Source organism: Ptychodera flava, assembly GCF_041260155.1.
Source record: "Ptychodera flava strain L36383 chromosome 23 unlocalized genomic scaffold, AS_Pfla_20210202 Scaffold_24__1_contigs__length_23054250_pilon, whole genome shotgun sequence".
NCBI lineage: Eukaryota > Metazoa > Hemichordata > Enteropneusta > Ptychoderidae > Ptychodera > Ptychodera flava.
The window spans coordinates 4,680,793-4,698,354 of record NW_027248278.1 but is presented as its reverse complement, the minus strand read 5'-3'; the positions used below and the strand labels follow the sequence as shown (position 1 = coordinate 4,698,354).

At 37.2% G+C, this 17,562-nt stretch overlaps 2 protein-coding genes across 6 annotated transcripts; one reads left to right on the top strand and one right to left on the bottom strand.

The window, feature by feature from the left end:
- The first annotated feature begins 3,411 nt into the window (after positions 1-3,411).
- On the top strand, positions 3,412-11,822 carry LOC139125019 (uncharacterized). Of its 5 annotated transcripts, none has more exons than XM_070691130.1 (13): positions 3,412-3,999; positions 4,156-4,281; positions 5,228-5,412; positions 5,561-5,702; positions 6,033-6,152; positions 6,614-6,755; positions 7,172-7,416; positions 7,687-7,941; positions 8,766-9,165; positions 9,554-9,815; positions 10,000-10,236; positions 10,550-10,681; positions 11,303-11,822. In XM_070691130.1, exons 1-10 carry the CDS (start codon positions 3,544-3,546, stop codon positions 9,637-9,639), a joined length of 2,157 nt encoding a protein of 718 aa, XP_070547231.1. In that variant the 5' UTR covers positions 3,412-3,543; the 3' UTR covers positions 9,640-9,815; positions 10,000-10,236; positions 10,550-10,681; positions 11,303-11,822. The 5 variants fall into 5 exon arrangements, with proteins under 5 accessions (XP_070547231.1, XP_070547230.1, XP_070547233.1 ...); XM_070691129.1 differs by having other exon boundaries at positions 7,061-7,416; XM_070691132.1 differs by lacking the exon at positions 4,156-4,281 and having other exon boundaries at positions 7,061-7,416.
- Positions 10,956-14,838, bottom strand: LOC139125106 (ATP-dependent DNA helicase RecQ-like). Its single transcript, XM_070691217.1, has 5 exons — positions 14,487-14,838; positions 13,902-14,046; positions 12,574-12,886; positions 11,511-11,563; positions 10,956-11,037 (listed from the first exon to the last, which is right to left on the bottom strand). The coding sequence occupies exons 1-5, from the start codon at positions 14,836-14,838 to the stop codon at positions 10,956-10,958; spliced, it is 945 nt and encodes a 314-aa protein (XP_070547318.1).
- Between the last annotated feature and the right edge of the window lie 2,724 nt (positions 14,839-17,562).

The following is a 17,562-nucleotide window of genomic DNA, read 5'->3' as shown; positions in this document are numbered from 1 at the left end:
AGCGATTCTGGTCAATGTTGAGACCTTTCACCCCTGGTGCTCCGGATACTATTTCGCCAGAAGATTGGATCGATTATTTGCGACATTGTTTAATATTCCAGGAAATTTTGACGACAGTTATTGTGACTTTTACAAGAAGTGAACGAATTTGTAAACAATTCTTTTTCTTCAGAAGATTTTGTAAATAGTAACTCAATAGATGACATTACTGTAAATACTGACATTTTGGATGACGTTATTACAATTGAAGAAGTTAACTCGTCTATTCAGAAACTCAAGCAAGGTAAAGCTACGGGTTTTGATGGCATTCCTGTAGAATTTTTTAAGTTTAGCGGTAGTGCATTTAGAGAGATATTGTTGAAACTTTGTAATGCAATTCTTAATTCGGGTAATTTTCCAATAGAATGGGTAAAGGGTATGATCGTCCCTCTTTACAAAAAGGGTTCTCGTGAATCTGTGAACAACTATAGAGGGATCACATTACTTCCTGTTGTCAGTAAAGTATTTTGTAATATTATGCATAGCCGGATATCTGAATTTGTTGAAATCAACTGCCCTATTTCACAATCACAGGCTGGTTTTCGAAAAAATCGTAGTACCATTGATAACATTTTCATTTTAGACACTGCAGTATGGAAGTATTTAGTTAAACACAAATCAAGGTTATACTGTGCATTTATCGATTTTGAAAAAGCTTTCGATAGAATAGATCGTACCGCTATGTTTTACAAGCTTTTGAAATTAGGTATGAAAGGGAAAATGTTTAAAGTATTAAAATCCATGTATAGTAATGTAAAAGCATGTGTCAGGACTCCGCATGGAGTAACTGAGTTTTTCAACTGTACATTTGGGGTTCAACAAGGGTCTGTATTATCACCTCTTTTGTTTAATATTTTTATTGATGATATCGGTGAAACTTTACAAAGTGGATTGTATAGTGGTGTCTATGTGGGTATGTTAAAATTATTGTATTTATTATTTGCCGATGACTTAGTTATTGCTTCTAGTAATGTAATTGGGTTGCAAAGACAACTTGACAGGCTTTGTATGTATTGTAAGCAATGGAAGCTAAAAGTCAACTCATCTAAGACAAAAATTATGGTGTTTAGGAAGGGAGGAAGATTGAAAAATTATGAAAAATGGTATTTAGATGGAAAACATGTAGAAGTAGTTTCATATTTTAACTATCTTGGTTTACAATTTTCTTGCTCGGGCGTATGGTCTAGCGCCCAAGAGAAATTGGCAAAACACGGTAAAAGTGTGTTGTATAGAATTAAGAAATACCTTAGTCTCTTTAAAAATTCAGATGTTAACATTGCACTTAGAATATTTGATTGTAAAATTTTACCGATTCTTATGTATGGTTGCGAAGTGTGGGGCTTCCACGAGGGTCCTGATGTGGAAAATGTACACACCCTATTCTGTAAATTCATTTTAAAAGTTGGTACCAGAACATGTAATTATGCTGCTTTGGGAGAACTTGGTAGAGTGCCTCTACGAGTCATGAGGCTTGGTCGTATTGTTAAATACTGGCTCAAATTAATTAGTAGTGATAATGCCACATATATTAAAATGTGTTACAATTACCAATTTGAAATGGCTGAGAAGGGATACAGTTGTTGGGCTTATAATGTTAAGCATTTGTTGTTAACTTATGGTTTTGGTATTGTATGGGATATGCAAGCCGTAGGTGACGCATCATCTTTCTTATCTGCATTTAAGCAAAGATCTTTTGATATTGGCTTCCAACAATGGAACAGGAACCTTCACAATACTTCTAAGTTAGATTCATATCGCCTTTATAAAAATAACCTTGTGCTTGAGAAATATTTATGTGTTATTAACGTGGAGATATTTAGAAGAGCATTATGTAAATTTCGAGTGTCGAATCATAACTTGCGTATTGAGAGTGGTCGATTTGAAAATATTCCAAGGGAAGCCAGAGTTTGCCAGTTGTGTAATGACAATCAAATAGAAAGCGAGTTTCATTTTTGTTTAGTTTGTCCAGTGTATAGTGACATAAGAAAACGTTTTCTTCCGTCTTACTGTCATGACTTACCAACAGAAACGAAGTTTGTGAATCTTCTCAGTTCACAACATCCTAGTACTATTATCAATTTATCTAAGTTCATCTTTTATAGTTTCAGCCGAAGAGAAAACTTATTATCCACGAGCAATAATGTATAACTGCCCCTAAGTTTGTCTGTATTATTTTTACAAGAATTGTAAGAAAGGCCGGTGGCCTATATTACTGAATAAACATTATATATAATACTTAATTGTTATTTATACCTTAGCGATTGAACCCAACCATTAAAGAAAATGGTTTCTAACATAATGTCTTACATGCCAATCACCCTACAATGCCCAATCAAATCGCTGGTACCGGCCACACCTCAAAAGCCGGGTTATCGTGCAGACTGTATATCATGCTACCATGCGCCATTCTGATTGGACGAGAGCTCATTCCACCGATGCTAAAATACTGTTTTAGAACTGATAGCAGCGCTAAAACGGGCCCCTAAACCAGCACTTTCGAATTGCCGGTCGGTGCATTTGAACTTACCCATCTAAACCATAGACCCTCGAGAAAGACCGAAACAGTCCACTTAGTTTCAAAGACCGAAGACCGAATTTTGATACACAGATAAAGAATGGGTCTGTAACTCACCTCTTGGTGTAAATAAGTTGGGATCGATAATGAAAGACATCTCTGAAACAGCACGTTGGGGGTATGATGCACACAAATATTAGAGCGACAGCGCACCGTGCACTTTACGGGAGTCGAGACGCGATATATCCTAGTACCGCTCTTTAAAATGAAGATAGTATTCGTTCATACACAAATAAATTGACACTTCCTCACAGTAACGGTATGTCAGATGTTATTTACCAAAGTTTGGGCTATAACAGATCAGGATGTCCTAACGATGTAGACCAAGAAGTTCAAAATAACAACGGGATGACTCCTGGCGACTGCGACGATATTTGACATATAATGCAACGAGCAGTGTTCAGCGTCCAGCTCTCCCTGCATCGGGCAACACATTCAGAATCTGTACAACTGTTCATCACTGTCATCAAGTCTAAAACTGCTATTTTTCTGGTACAATTAACGTCCAAATTATCCATCAAAAATAGATCCTGTAACTAGCTGCAATAATTGTAGCCTTGGTTGGCCGTGGGGCTTGGGCTTCTGTCGTGCGGCTCGTGCCTTGCCCCAACCAAGGCTACAATTTCTTCCAATACCTTGCCGTGTAAAAGCTGCAGTGCGGATCTGCACTGCACGCTCAGGCACACACCGGGCCGCATTATCAGATAATCTCGCCTTACCGTGTGCAAATTTCACCATAATCCTGCTCCCGGGTAATTTTAAAATCGTTGTAACCCCTACATCGATGGTCAACTGTACACCTTGCAGCTGAAAAAGGACAGTTTAATGACTCGGGCGCAACGTCGATTCAAATTCCACCGCCATCTTTACTCGACGAGATCTCGCAAAATGTACCACGTGACAAAAGTGGAGTCACCTGACTTTAGCGAATGGCCTCGCGACGCGGAGAAAACAACTTTTCGTCAACTTTTTGGCGAGTTTACGCTGCAATGACTTGCGTTTATTGCGGAAAAAGTTTTGAGAAGGATGTAAGGGGCTTCAAACGCCATTCGTTTGCTTCAAAGGTTCGAGACACACAACAGACAGTGAAAGATGCGGCCGAAGTTGCACTCGATTTAACTTCAATGTCGCCAACTGTTTCTGCTGATAGAAGGGCCTTGTGCAATACCTGTTACGGGTTGCTAGAAAAAATATACAAGCGAAAGAAAGAAACGGTAATGTACCATGAAGAATTAGAAAAAAGGGCACATCAAGGAAGTTACATAGATAAAAAGAGGAAAAGGCAAACACCCATAAAAACGCCACGGAAGTCATCAAAGAAATACGACGAAAGTCAGCGAAGAAATATTGAAACCGGTGGAAGGAGTAATATCAACGTTACTAAGGTTAGTAAAATAAACACCTGTTCGTGGGGGGGGGGTGTATGTGTGTGTGTGTGTTAGCCTTGTTGGGCTGTGTTTTGTGGCTTGTGTCTGTCTGTGTATACGCTGACATGACACCCGCGCCTAACTCTGTTAATTAATCTCTTTTTGTTGTTATAGATACATTCATTTTTAACCAGAATTGTGGAACTGATAAAGAGATCGCAATATCTGAGAGCCTTCAATTTGTTACTTCAAAAAAGCAAGGCGGCGAGACGAAGTTTCTTTAATTGCGTTACACAAAAGGTAACCCCTTTATCACATTGGATTTCATATTTCTTGTAATTGCATATTTTAAAAGCTAGAATATCACACCCAAGCAAATAATCCAATGAACAGTTTATAAGAAATATTGTCTGTTATATTGTTGAGACATAGTTGATTTTTGAACATGAATTTACCATTTGTGTTGAATAATTTATTCTGGGATTATTTTTACAAAGTATGTAAATGCTGGAAAGATAAACAGAAGAACATTGGATCATCTTACTAGGTTATTTCGCATGGTGTTGGTTAGGTAAACTGTATTCCCATAATTCCCTTTATTCAGTAGAATTTTGTGTAAAGAAATACACCGTAGAGTGGGGAAGAGGGTTAAAGGCCAATGATCTGCAACTCTGCAAAATCTGTCCAACCTCAAGGTACCACAAATTTCCTGAGATATTGATTTCAATCTCCAAATGAATACATATTTTATGCCTGAACAACATCATGTTTATGCCACAATCAGCAAGAAATTGAACACATTTTTGTTCATTTTTAATTTCCTGGCATTTTCAAAATCTTGCCATATTATACAGATAATTTTTTGTCAAAGTGGAGTGAATCCCTTTCCCCTCCTTTCAGTGCGTTGCACATTTGTATATTTGTAAAGATTCAAATGTGTATATGCACCATTTACTCTGTTTATCATGAAGTTGCATGGAGGCAGCCATATTTGGATGCATCACCTGTGTATTATTTGTCTTTCTGAAACCTTCATGCAGTCGCTCTCAGTGGATAATTATATTTGAGTAAACATCTCTGAGTAATAACATTTTCATGAACTAGTTTTAATCTAAATATAAATCATGACAATAATGTCAAAAGTTGCAGCTCATGTGCCTTTACAGCAATTACATGTATTTGAATTGAATCTACAACTTAGCCAGAAAGCATAGGTTCAAGCCTAATGGACTTTTGTATCCCATAGATACGACATGAAGTCCACAATTTCCTTAGAGAAGACACTGTTTTGAAAAGGCCTATGACGAAGAATGTGGCAGCTGATTTTTCATGGGGTGATATACTATCAGAGACTAGAAATGAAATGCCATTATTGCACACTGTGCTTGAAGCAGCAGTAACAAGAAGGCTTGGCTATGATAAAATCAATGTGTAAGTGTTTATTTGTATTTAATATGATAAAAATAGAAATGTTTCATCTGAACTGTGTATCATATAGTACTTTTCCATAAAAACATGTCTTTTGAATCACAATAAAATGGCAATGTATGGTCATTTCCTGTCTCCACTATTATTGTAGGTCTGATACAAGTTATGGGCCTTTGGTACCAGGTCTTGGCATGGTAATATCACTCATACTACATTTGCACAGCCCAAAAAGGATTAAACTGGTGCAACAAATGAATTCCATCCAGATGTTCAAAGCTGGTGTCAGTCAGAAAGTAAGAAAATTATTCTCGAATGAACAACATGTCCAAACTCAGCGCAGATAGTGTAACAAATACAGGCTAACTTATTTTAGATATTCTGGAAGGCACTTGGACTTTAATCATATCACCAAACATCATAAACATTCACAAATATTAAGAATGAATGCTCATTGTATTGTACAAATCATTATGCACATGCTCATTTTGCTGCTATCTACATTAAAGTCAACTTGGGGTAATTCCATTGCTGTAATAGTGATTGACCATGGTAATTATCAGGTTGGGTAATTATTGCTTTGATATATACTTTAATTGAAATGGTCTTCACAACATTTTTGGCAGGTTTTTCAAGTATTTGGCAAGCTTGGAATTTGTATGGGTTTGACTGGGACAAGGCTTTTGGCTGACAGACTTATTTCAGGATTTGATGATGACATTATGTCACTGAAAAGAAATATTGAGGTAAAGATATAAGCATGAACATGTTATGTTACCTTCTCAAGTATTTTCTGTAACCATTTACAGTAATTTAATGTGATTCAATGGTGAATGTTAGAGGTGAATGTTAGAGTATAATTTAATTTCATATCAAGTTGGGAATATGTTGTGCATGTGCATGATATGGCTTAACCCTTTCACCACCATGGTTTCACCTAAACCCATTGTTATCAATGGTGATACTGGACCTGTATACAGGGAACTGGGGGTGAAAGGGTTGAAGGGAGAGTGTTTACCATATAAAGTAGGCAGTCTCTAGTACTCCAGTTCTTCTTAGTAACAAGATATCAGTTCTTTATTTTCTATTCAAATAGCTATCAAGTTAATCAGTACACTTTTACCAAACAGTTGATCAACAAGATTAGTTTGCCTTTAATATCTTATTATTTTTAAGATTCACAATCTGCTACATGTTGTTACTTCAGTGTGAATTATCAGACAGTGACAACTTACAAGTGCAAGCTTTGGAAGGCAGCTGCAATCCAGTTACTACTCAAGTTAGGCAGAGGCTCTTTGAAGCAGATGACAGCAACTGTGTTGGGGTTCAGCCACTGCAGGAGGAGCAATGTAATGAAAATTGCTGCAAATCATTTCCCTGTGTTACCATTCTTTTATTCAGCACAATGACCTTGAGTTGCATCTTGTTTTTTAACATTATTTTCATAATGTAATTTAATCACTTAAGTCATGTGATTGTTCTCAGCAACAGACAGTCAGCTGGTTACTACACTTTTACAGGAATGTGTTTGGATATTTGAGTGTGCAAATAATTTTTGTGTTTCACAAAAAACATTCCTGTCAGTGAACTCACTTCTCATAATGGTGATGCTATATCCCTACTAAGTGGAACTGTTTTGATTCTTTTTTTGTAGGCCCAGGATATTCCCTTTGTTGGGACAATATTCAAACACACAGTATTGCCAGGTACCAGTCCACTTTGCACCAAAACAAATTTCTTATGTGGGCACTCTCCTTTGCTACAGTCAATCGGGTATCATTCCGGCATCTAGATGATTTGGATAGTGAACCAACACAAAGGGCTTCAGACATCGACTTGGAACGTTTCCTACCTACAGTTTATGATTGGAATTTACTGCGTGTAAGGATGGAGTTACTTGTGACAAGAATTATTTGCAAGCATATGGAATATTTCAGTTCTTTGAAGGAAGAAATACAGGGTTTCATATCTCATCCATACATCAAAGAATCTACTGAGAAAAGTACAATCGTAAGTGTCATTTATCTGTAAACATGATGTGTAATATGTTTTCAGATCTGTACATAACATTTTTACATGTGGAGTTAACATTACCAAAGACTAAACAGTGTTTTGCATTCTTGTGTCAACATAGCCTTCAATGGAAGTAACTTTTTGCTGTCATTTTTGAAAAGTCATGGAAATTAGTCTACATTTCCACATCATCCTTTTTTTCTCCATGAAACATTCTCTCTTTTATCCATGAAACATTCTCTCTTTTATGAGTGTTTTTTTTTCCAGTTTAACCTGGGTATAATAAAAGAAAATCCAGCTTCCAACAAGGGTGTTGTTGCCATAATGAAAAACCTGAAGAAGTATGTACCACAGAGGGGACCGGGTGATCCTTATCGTGTCCTTTGTCACGGAGACCAGTTGTCAGCAGAAAGGATGGTTGAAGGCAGACAGGCAATGGCCTCAAGTGAAAATCCATTTGACCGACTTATTGGACTTGAGCCAAACTGTCAGGATTTTCATGAACGCTGCATTATACTTCAGGTATTTGCATTATTGATTACCATGATTTTTATAAGCTCAACATTTGGGAGGCATCATAGTCCAGTGGCTAGAGCATTGGGTTCACAATCTGAGGATTGTGGGTTCAAGCCCTAGCATGCTGGGAGCATGTTTTGGAGCAAGGAATTCTTATTGCCCAACAAGAAGGAATGGGTATGACAGAGACTGTAGTGGGTGCGTTTAGGTCTGGTGCACTGATCACACTACACATGTGAGCTTGTTGTTTGATCCCCTAGGAGTTGAGTGGAATTTAATTTAGGTCCACTAACCCGGGTTATAATTATAAAGCATGTGCACCTTGATAACATATGCCTGTGGATACATTTGCTAAATGCGAACCCACAATAACTATCATTACCTCACAGTCCTTCCCGGGACATGGAAATCATTAGGAAAATGAATTGCTTGTCATTATTTATTGTTGTGGTTTACATATGTATTTTTAGCAATGCAATTGACATCCTTGGTTTTAGTATTGTTATACAGCTATACCCTCAAGGGGTGCACATGGTTGTGAGGAGATTGTAATTCATAGTTGTGATTGTGCCATATTGTGGAGTTAAAGGCATCTCCATACTTTTGATATTTTATTTTACTTTTTTGGAAAAAAGCCATATCAGAACAGTTTTACTGGAGTGCCAATTCGACCAATGTTTTCTCAGTGATGGTGCAGCTATGCTGCTTGTTTGTAAAATTAGTTCATTTATTTCTGCTGCATCACAGCTTAGCTCTGAATTGTACAACATGGTATTCTATGGTAAGTACCGTCTGTAAATCATATTGTCCATTTGTTTACATTTTGCCAGGATACGATGAATATATTGTATGATGGTAAGAGTGCTGATAACGAAGGAAGCTTATTTCATCTGAAAACAATCTTCCAGCACAGAAATGTGAGGAAAAACATCAGTGACTGTATTAATCATGTAGACAGTCTACTGAACTTCACTACTGAAGCACTGGTAGTATTGGCAGCAATGAAGTTGTTGAATATTGGTGGCATTGATGACATCCCTGACAATGCACCAGACCAAAGTGAGGACCGACAACAGCATCTCAAGACTCTGGCAGCCAAAATTGTTGCTCTGGTTTGGCCCAACATTGATGATCATTCAATTAGAAAAGCTGTCACTCTTGAAGGGCATGATAATGATGATGATGATGATAATGATGATACCGTTTGCTGTAGCTGTGGAAGTGATGCTGGTAATATACCTTTTCATTAGAGCTGCACTGTTGTGAATGTTGCCGATAGGGTAACTTTGTATCAGATACACTGTTACTTTAAATTCTGGCTGCTCTGCCCATTGATACATTCTCCTGATAGCCTAAGACAGATGTATGAGATTTAGAAGAAAAAGTATACAAATAATGATACACAAGCCTTCAACTTGGGCATCATTAATATTATTGTCAGAGAGTACCATCCCTTGTATAGGCTACAAATCATGATATTGCCTTGCTATCATGTGTTATTTAATGGTGAATGTAGTATTTTTCAGTAAGCCTAGTTATAATAAATAGTTTTTACATGAAACAGAGAACCAAAGTCAATAAAATTGATTTTGTTGCTTTAAATATCATTGCATTGCAGACCTTGATGGTGGATGGATTGAATGCTCTGCAAGGGGTAAATGTCCAAGGCATAGATGGTACCATGTACAGTGTGTTTGCCATTGACAAGGATGACATCCCAAAAGGTGACTGGTGGTGCTGTCAAGAATGTGAAAGATACACAATATATTGCTGCAAAAGAAACTTGCCCGGGGCACAGTGGATTGCCTGTTCTTGTGGTGATCAGTGCACACATGGAGAGTGGTTTCATGTGGAATGCAGGGGTCTTACAAGGGTACCAGGTGTGTATATTAAAATGATTTTATCCATTGTGGGTGCATGATATATGGCAAACATTACATACATGTGTATGCCTAGAAATACAGTACAATAAATGTCAAACATGAGTTGACACATGCATGCTGTGCAAATATCAAATCAAGCTCTGATGATGCATATAATTGCAAGATAAATTTTCCATTGCAGATGATGACTGGTTTTGTAGTGAAATGTGCAACATGGCTGTAAACCCCCAACCTAAAGATCACATGCAACAATATACATTTTGCCTGATTTGGCGTGGGTTGTACCACATGGCACATAAAGATGCTGAAAGGTATGCAGATGGCGATGCAATCATAAGCAATTGGAGACTTGATATGGTCCAATTTTGGCAGTTTAACCATTACAAGTACCTTATACAAGGCCACAGATTATTAGCTGGTGAGTTTTTTTTTAAGGTAGAATACAACTCTGGGACAGATATTTTGACTCTCAAACTTTTATAAATTTTTTCTGTGACTTTCATTTCATTAATTTTGTTTGATAGAAGCAGCTAAATTATGTCATGTTTGTAGTGAATCCAGCTGATTGAATAGTTCTGGAAATGCTCTTCTCTTCATGTTTGATAGATGGCTTCATCCAGAAAGTTAGTAGACTGTTCAGTTAACAAAAAATTATACCATACAATGTAAGGAGAACCATAAAGACTAAAAATTCAACATATTTCAGGAAATAATGTATGTGTTATTTGAAGGTATCAATGGTTGGCTGCCAAGGAGATTGGCAGAGGAAATTAAGTGGAACCGTACAGCAAACATAAATGGTGGTTTAGGTACTAATGTATCGTTAGACTTGGTGAATGAATTCCTGAATAATGAATTCAAACGTAAGTAAACATCATACTACCATTGTAAACATGAAACTTTAAAGATCCATCTCTGCAACATTTTGCATTAAGTTCTCAAAAATATATTCACTAAAGTGTGTGTATGGAAGTACTATTCAGTACTAACTGGGACTGTGTATGTATACCAGTTAAAATAAAATAAGTAAATGGGTGTCACACTGATATACCGTATGGCTGTCTCCATGGCAATATCTTTAAAAACAGTGGACTTGTAGTGTACATATGCTCATTAGAGTTTAATACAAACAAAATATCATTCATGGTGAGCATGGCTCTGAATTTCTTCTGTTGGGCCATAGTACTCCTTGTTGGTTTTCAAATATGGCCAGTAATTACTAGATGGGAAATGAAGAAAAATGATGAAATTCCTGCTACATTCTAACACTGACATTGTTCTACAGTTGGTAGTTTTGTCAGTGCAAGACAAATAATTGGCACTTTAGTAGAGAGATGACTACCATAGTCTTGAACAGAGAGTGGTTTCACAATCATCTCATGAGGTTATTGTTCCAAATATGTTGCATTAATATATTTGAATGTGTTTCATTTGTTATATAAAGTATAATTTCTAATATTCTTGTCAAAATGTACTCTTAACAGAGAACCTGAAGAGATCTCGTGGCCAGTACAGTGATACACAGGTTGAAAGATGCTCAAAGCTTGTTGGATCGCTTGGCAAGTCATTGGAGAAGTCGTATTTTGACAATGTTGCAGACCAATATCAATATACTTCACACACAACTAGAGGAAATACATCAGCAGACGTAAGGAAGTTTGTCACTTTATTTCACCCAAAAAACTTATTTACTTGCATAGCTGGTAGAAAGCACAGAGCATTTCCTCAATTTGAACACTCAATCTCTGTCAAAAATCCAGGAAAATTGAGGAACAGACTTCAAAATATTCAAAGGAGCTGGATGCAGAAAAAAGATGCTTCTTTTGCAGTGAATGTAAAAAAAGACACTTGTGAATATAAAAGTTTAATTATACACTTAGTTGTAGATAACTTCTTAAGTTTAATGTCTGGTATACATACAAACTGTGTATTGAACATGTAATATGTTTGTCAAACATAAACAGCAGATACCCCAATAGTAATAAAGATAAACAAAGCAGCAAATTACAGTTTTCCATATGTGTATGTATGGATGGATGTATTGATGAATGGATGGATTGATTGATGGATAACTTGATGTTATGTATGTATGTATGGTATTATGGTATGTGCAGGTATTTATGATTAGATGGATGGATGGATTGATGTATGGGATGGCTGGAAGGATGGCTGGATGAATGGATAGATGTTATGTATTGATTGAGGGATGGATGTTATGTGTGTACGTATGGATGGATGGATGGATGGATGTTATGTATGTGCATATGTATGGATGGATGGATGTTATGTATATGTATATATGAATATTATGTATGTATGGGATGGATGGATGGAAGTTATGTACATTTTACATGTATGATATGGATGAATGTATTGTATGTATGTAAATAAAGTTGTACCCATACAGAGGGTAGTGATGATGAAAGTGTAAACCTTTCACCCCATTTCCCTCTCTGCATGGCAAACTTCAAATTCAGGCCAAACCATACATGTAGTGGTCAAAGGGCTAAGCCCTACAGTGACATGATTTTCTACAAACCATACAACATGTACATTTTAAACATGTACAGGTATCACATTTTTTGGCACACTGTGTACTCTTCAAATTTTTTATGTAGCTGTCAGTGTCCATACCCTGAATGGTGAGACATCTCAAAACTGAAATCCTAATACAGGATTCAGCCTTACAGAGTTGTTTTATGTCATCATCACATTGAAGAAGTGTGTTTCTAAAAGCATACAATGTTGCATTTACCCTACGTCCATCCCTGCCCCCACGACCAACTTCCTGCCAATAATCCACAACAGATGAAGGTGCTCCCCAGTGTATGATTATGCCAATGTCAGGAATGTTCACCCCCATACCGAAAGCTATGGTTGCGATCACACATCTGATGATGGATGTTGGATGGGAAAAATGATCAACCACTCTCTTCTGATCAGTGTCTTCCAAGGAGGAGTGAAAGGTGGATACAAGACAGGTAAGTACTGATCTGTCACCACAGTATGCATCATCTCCTAGTGCAGACAAGATGCATCGACTGAGCTTTGCCAGTTGTCTGAGGTTCCTACAATGCAAACATAAGAACTTCATATGTATTTACTCAATTTTAATACATTTATGCATGATAGACATTAACTGACTTTTACAGATATTAAATGTAAAGAAAGATTAATTGTAACCTATTGGTTTTATTGGTACTAAATGTATTTTTGTCCTTCCTATGCAGTTAATTTTTACTGTATGAAGCCTTTTGTAACACTCAGCTGACATTCTTCTTTTCAACAAATATTCAACCAAAACTATTCAAAATTGCTGTTAAAGTTCTTTCAATTGTAAACTTGTATTTGTGGATGGGTATGTTCTGAAAAAGCAAGTGGAATGGTTTACTTGACATAGATGATGCATTTTGGTGACTCCTTTTTCTGTTCTTTTAACAACTCAATATACCAGGCTAATTCAATATCAATGTCCAAATGGGGTCATTCTTTATGTCTAGATATATATTGGGTCTGTAAACAAAGTCGCATATAATTGAGGACTTTTAATGAGTGAGAATATACTATGGTAATTATGTTGTAACCAGTCAAGCTATGCACATGATAGTATCAACACACCAACATGAATATTTCGTTGTATATTTCTGTATTTTGCTAAACAATGCTAACAGCGATACAATTTGAAAAGAACTTTACCTGCCTGTCTGGTGTTACTGCTACAACATTAATATTATCTTCTGTCAAATACAAGGATTTCAGTATGTTTGACTTTATTTTCTCCGTACAGGTTGCTGTTAGTACCAATGTTGCTGCTTTGCTGAAATGGCATCTCAAATCACCAACCTTTTTGTAGGATGATCGAAATGATTCACCCCTGTTATCAATAAAAGAGAGTGAACAAAAAATTTATAATGACCATTTCTGAAAATTGTCTTTTTCTTCTTCTATCATTATTATCATTCTTGTTGAGAACTCAATGGTACTGTCCACTGTTTGCAAATATGAACAAAGATGAACAAACAATATATTAAAAGTTTTATTTCAATTAATAATTTATTGTTAATATCATGAATAAGCACTCACCATGTGTCTACCACATGTGCTTCATCTATTGCAAGCAGGCACACCTGATGTGCATATGTTGATATTTTGCTGAGGTAGTGCTCTTCTTCCTCAAGCAATACTTCTGGGGCAAGCATCAGGTGTGTGACATTTCCAGTGACTACATCTACAAAAATCAAATATTTCAACTATAGTATTTTTCACATGTAAATTGCAATTTAAAGGGGACATAAGCTGTAACTTGTGGCAAGTTTTTAAGTATTCTGCTTCTGTATATCAACTACCGTGTCTGACCCTAATCCGTTTGTCAGGCTGAAATTTAGAGTATTCGTTTTGTCAACACAACTTGTATGTGTGTTTATTGTTTACAAATTAATTCTAGTCCGGACTTGAATAAAATTTTCAACAATAACAATGTTGATTATACTCATATAGGATTTGTTGATATGCTAAATATGTAGCATTACATTAAAGTTTCGGGATTCAATGCAGAAAGTGTAGGGAAACCACAAAACAAAAGTTCTGAAAAAATAGCCAGAAGATATATGGAGCTGTAATTTCAATGATATATCTAGTAATCCATGATGCATGATGGTAAATCCTTACCAGATTTCGTCTCCTCACTCATCTCCGATTCTCTCGTGACCCAAGCAATTTTGACCCCTTTCGCCCGCAATGTAGCTGACTGCTCCTGCATAATACTTCTCAGAGGGCTGACGATTATTGAAATATGAGGAGCTTCTTTAGCATCCAAAAGGTCCAACACCAGTGACGGTAATAAATATAGCTGCGACTTCCCAAACCCAGTTGGCAGAACAGCAACGGTGTTAATCCCACTCACAATGCATTTGATGACAGCGACCTGTTCCTTTCTTAAATCGTAGGTGATCCCAAGTTGTGTTTTGACCTGCTCACAGGCTAAATGGATGTCACGCTCACTGAACGATCTCACCGCCATTGTGAAAGTTATGATCGTGATTGATGGGATAATCTTATCATAAAAATAATTTCAATTTTCCGAATACGGTTGGAAAATGACGTTTTGCATTTTTTTTCTTCAGGAAAACGGGCACTCACAGTAAAAATTAAAAACCTGAAAAAATATATTTTCTAAAGATTTCCAATCATGCCTTTCAAACTTAACCCATCTTCCTACAAAACTACAACGCACCCGCTTGTTTTAATATTTTATTGTTTCAGAACGTTTTGATCATCCATGAAGATTTTAAATCCTTTTTACGATAGATCTCACTCTCGTTCAATTTTGCTATTGTTTAACTTTTTTCATTTTTTCGTGTTTTTAATTGTTATTAATACGAATTATTCTCGACCGCGGGCCGTCCTGGTACTTGCGGTTTTTACGTCATTTTTGCGTCACAGCGCTGTGAAAACAAATAATTGAAGTTCGGATTTTCAACCACCAAAGCAATATTCACTTTTAGTTCTCCTTTTTTTCACACAATTTCTGTATCATTCGTATCATCTTATCTTTCATTCACCTCGCTCGTATGCGTTTTACCTAGGCCTACTGACGTCACTCAGCGGTCGAGAATATTCGCATTAATTAAAAGATAAGGTTTCCATGTGAAATTTCTGTCATTTTAATAATTTATCAAGGAATAAGTATGACTTTTACATATTAGAAAATATATTCCTCTTCGAAAGAGCGTAAACTCGCCAAAAAGTTGACGAAAAGTTGTTTTTCTCCGCGTCGCGAGGCCATTCGCTAAAGTCAGGTGACTCCACTTTTTTCACGTGGTACATTTTGCGAGATCTCGTCGAGTAAAGATGGCGGTGGAATTTGAATCGACGTTGCGCCCGAGTCATTAAACTGTCCTTTTTCAGCTGCAAGGTGTACAGTTGACCATCGATGTAGGGGTTACAACGATTTTAAAATTACCCGGGAGCAGGATTATGGTGAAATTTGCACACGGTAAGGCGAGATTATCTGATAATGCGGCCCGGTGTGTGCCTGAGCGTGCAGTGCAGATCCGCACTGCAGCTTTTACACGGCAAGGTATTGGAAGAAATTGTAGCCTTGGTTGGGGCAAGGCACGAGCCGCACGACAGAAGCCCAAGCCCCACGGCCAACCAAGGCTACAATTATTGCAGCTAATCCTGTAACTTCACTATGCCACCACTGAATGTCGCGACGGTATGCGTAAAGAATGAGACAAATCTATTTTTAGTATGCCAAAAAAAGCCAGGACTATTGTTCTTATGTAAATTTACGAAAAAAATTGTTACTTTTTTCTTTTGATTTGAACTCTGACCCATTTTCTGTATGAGTGCTAGTGCAGCAGGTATTTTATGACAAGTATCGTTCGTGTTGCATGCGAATAAAATGCAATGTCGATATGGACGTAATGCTTATTTATCGTAGGATACTGTGTGCCTGTACGGAATCCATATAAAAATGCTCGGTCTCGGGTGCAGAATTTCCGACGTTCGATCTCTCAGACGTCCGTTTTCTGCATTTGGCGCTTAGAGTGATGAAAATACCCAAGTAAGACAACAAATACACGCAATTTGATATAATATAAAGGCAATAACCCCCTTCGCAGTCGGGTATACACTCGATTTTGGTACAATTCGCTCCATATAGCACTCGCCGTATATGTCACGCATTGTACCAAAATCTCGTGTATACCCTCTTGCGGCGGGGGTTATTGCTTAATTTAAGGTCAAAAGATCATAGACACTGTATTCTCATTGCACTTCATTCCGTGGTCCATAGTATCGCTGCCCCTTAATGATTTTAATTTGTTGATTTTGCAGTCTTATATTTACTGGCGGTACATTTTTTACCCTCTGGCGACATAGGAACATCACACGACATCACCGGAGTAACAACGTCTGGTAATGGACCATGACAGTCCATGTACTTTGAATACGCGATGTAGACACGAAGGCCCCCAATATAACTTATCTATTTGCGTTTATGTCCTGCTGTTTATGTATTAAGAAGTATCTCTAAAAGGACGAGAGTTTGCAGTATGTTTGTGCGAGGGTCATGAACGATAGTGTCTGTATCTATACATAGGTACGAAACGCATTTCAAACTGTCAAGCTACATTAAAATGATGAATATCGAAATCAGCGGAAAGTTTTTTTTCAGATAATGTTTCAAACAATGGAGAAGTACGGTGGCCCAAAACTACCTGTTCTCCGCATTCAAAGTCTGCGTCGCATTCAATTGTTTTTCTCTCACATATGTCTCCGCATTCAAAGTCTGCGTCGCATTCAATTGTTTTTCTCTCACATAAGCTTATGTCTCCGCATTCAAAGTCTGCGTCGCAATTAAATGTTTTTCTCTCACACATGTCTCCGCATTCAAAGTCTGCGTCGCAATCAAATGTTTTTCTCTCACATATGTCTCCGCATTCAAAGTCTGCGTCGCAATCAAATGTTTTTCTCTCACATATGTCTCCGCATTCAAAGTCTGCGTCGCAATCAAATGTTTTTCTCTCACACATGTCTCCGCATTCAAAGTCTGCGTCGCAATCAAATGTTTTTCTCTCACACATGTCTCCGCATTCAAAGTCTGCGTCGCAATCAAATGTTTTTCTCTCACACATGTCTCCGCATTCAAAGTCTGCGTCGCAATCAAATGTTTTTCTCTCACACATGTCTCCGCATTCAAAGTCTGCGTCTCATTCAATTGTTTCTCTCCTAGATGGGC

Bases quoted from the DNA above. Each gene is read 5' to 3' on its own strand.
- LOC139125019 (XM_070691129.1), top strand. From the start codon at position 3,544: ATGGCCTCGCGACGCGGAGAAAACAACTTTTCGTCAACTTTTTGGCGA. The intron at 4,282-5,227 runs GTAACCCCTTTA...TGTATCCCATAG, and splicing joins TTAATTGCGTTACACAAAAG to ATACGACATGAAGTCCACAA. The intron at 6,756-7,060 runs GTAATGAAAATT...CTTTTTTTGTAG, and splicing joins GCCACTGCAGGAGGAGCAAT to GCCCAGGATATTCCCTTTGT.
- LOC139125106 (XM_070691217.1), bottom strand. From the start codon at position 14,838: ATGGCGGTGAGATCGTTCAGTGAGCGTGACATCCATTTAGCCTGTGAG. The intron at 11,564-12,573 runs GTAAATGCAACA...GATTTTTGACAG, and splicing joins GGGGCAGGGATGGACGTAGG to AGATTGAGTGTTCAAATTGA. The intron at 11,038-11,510 runs GTAAATAAGTTT...TTTCCCATCTAG, and splicing joins GCTTTCTACCAGCTATGCAA to TAATTACTGGCCATATTTGA.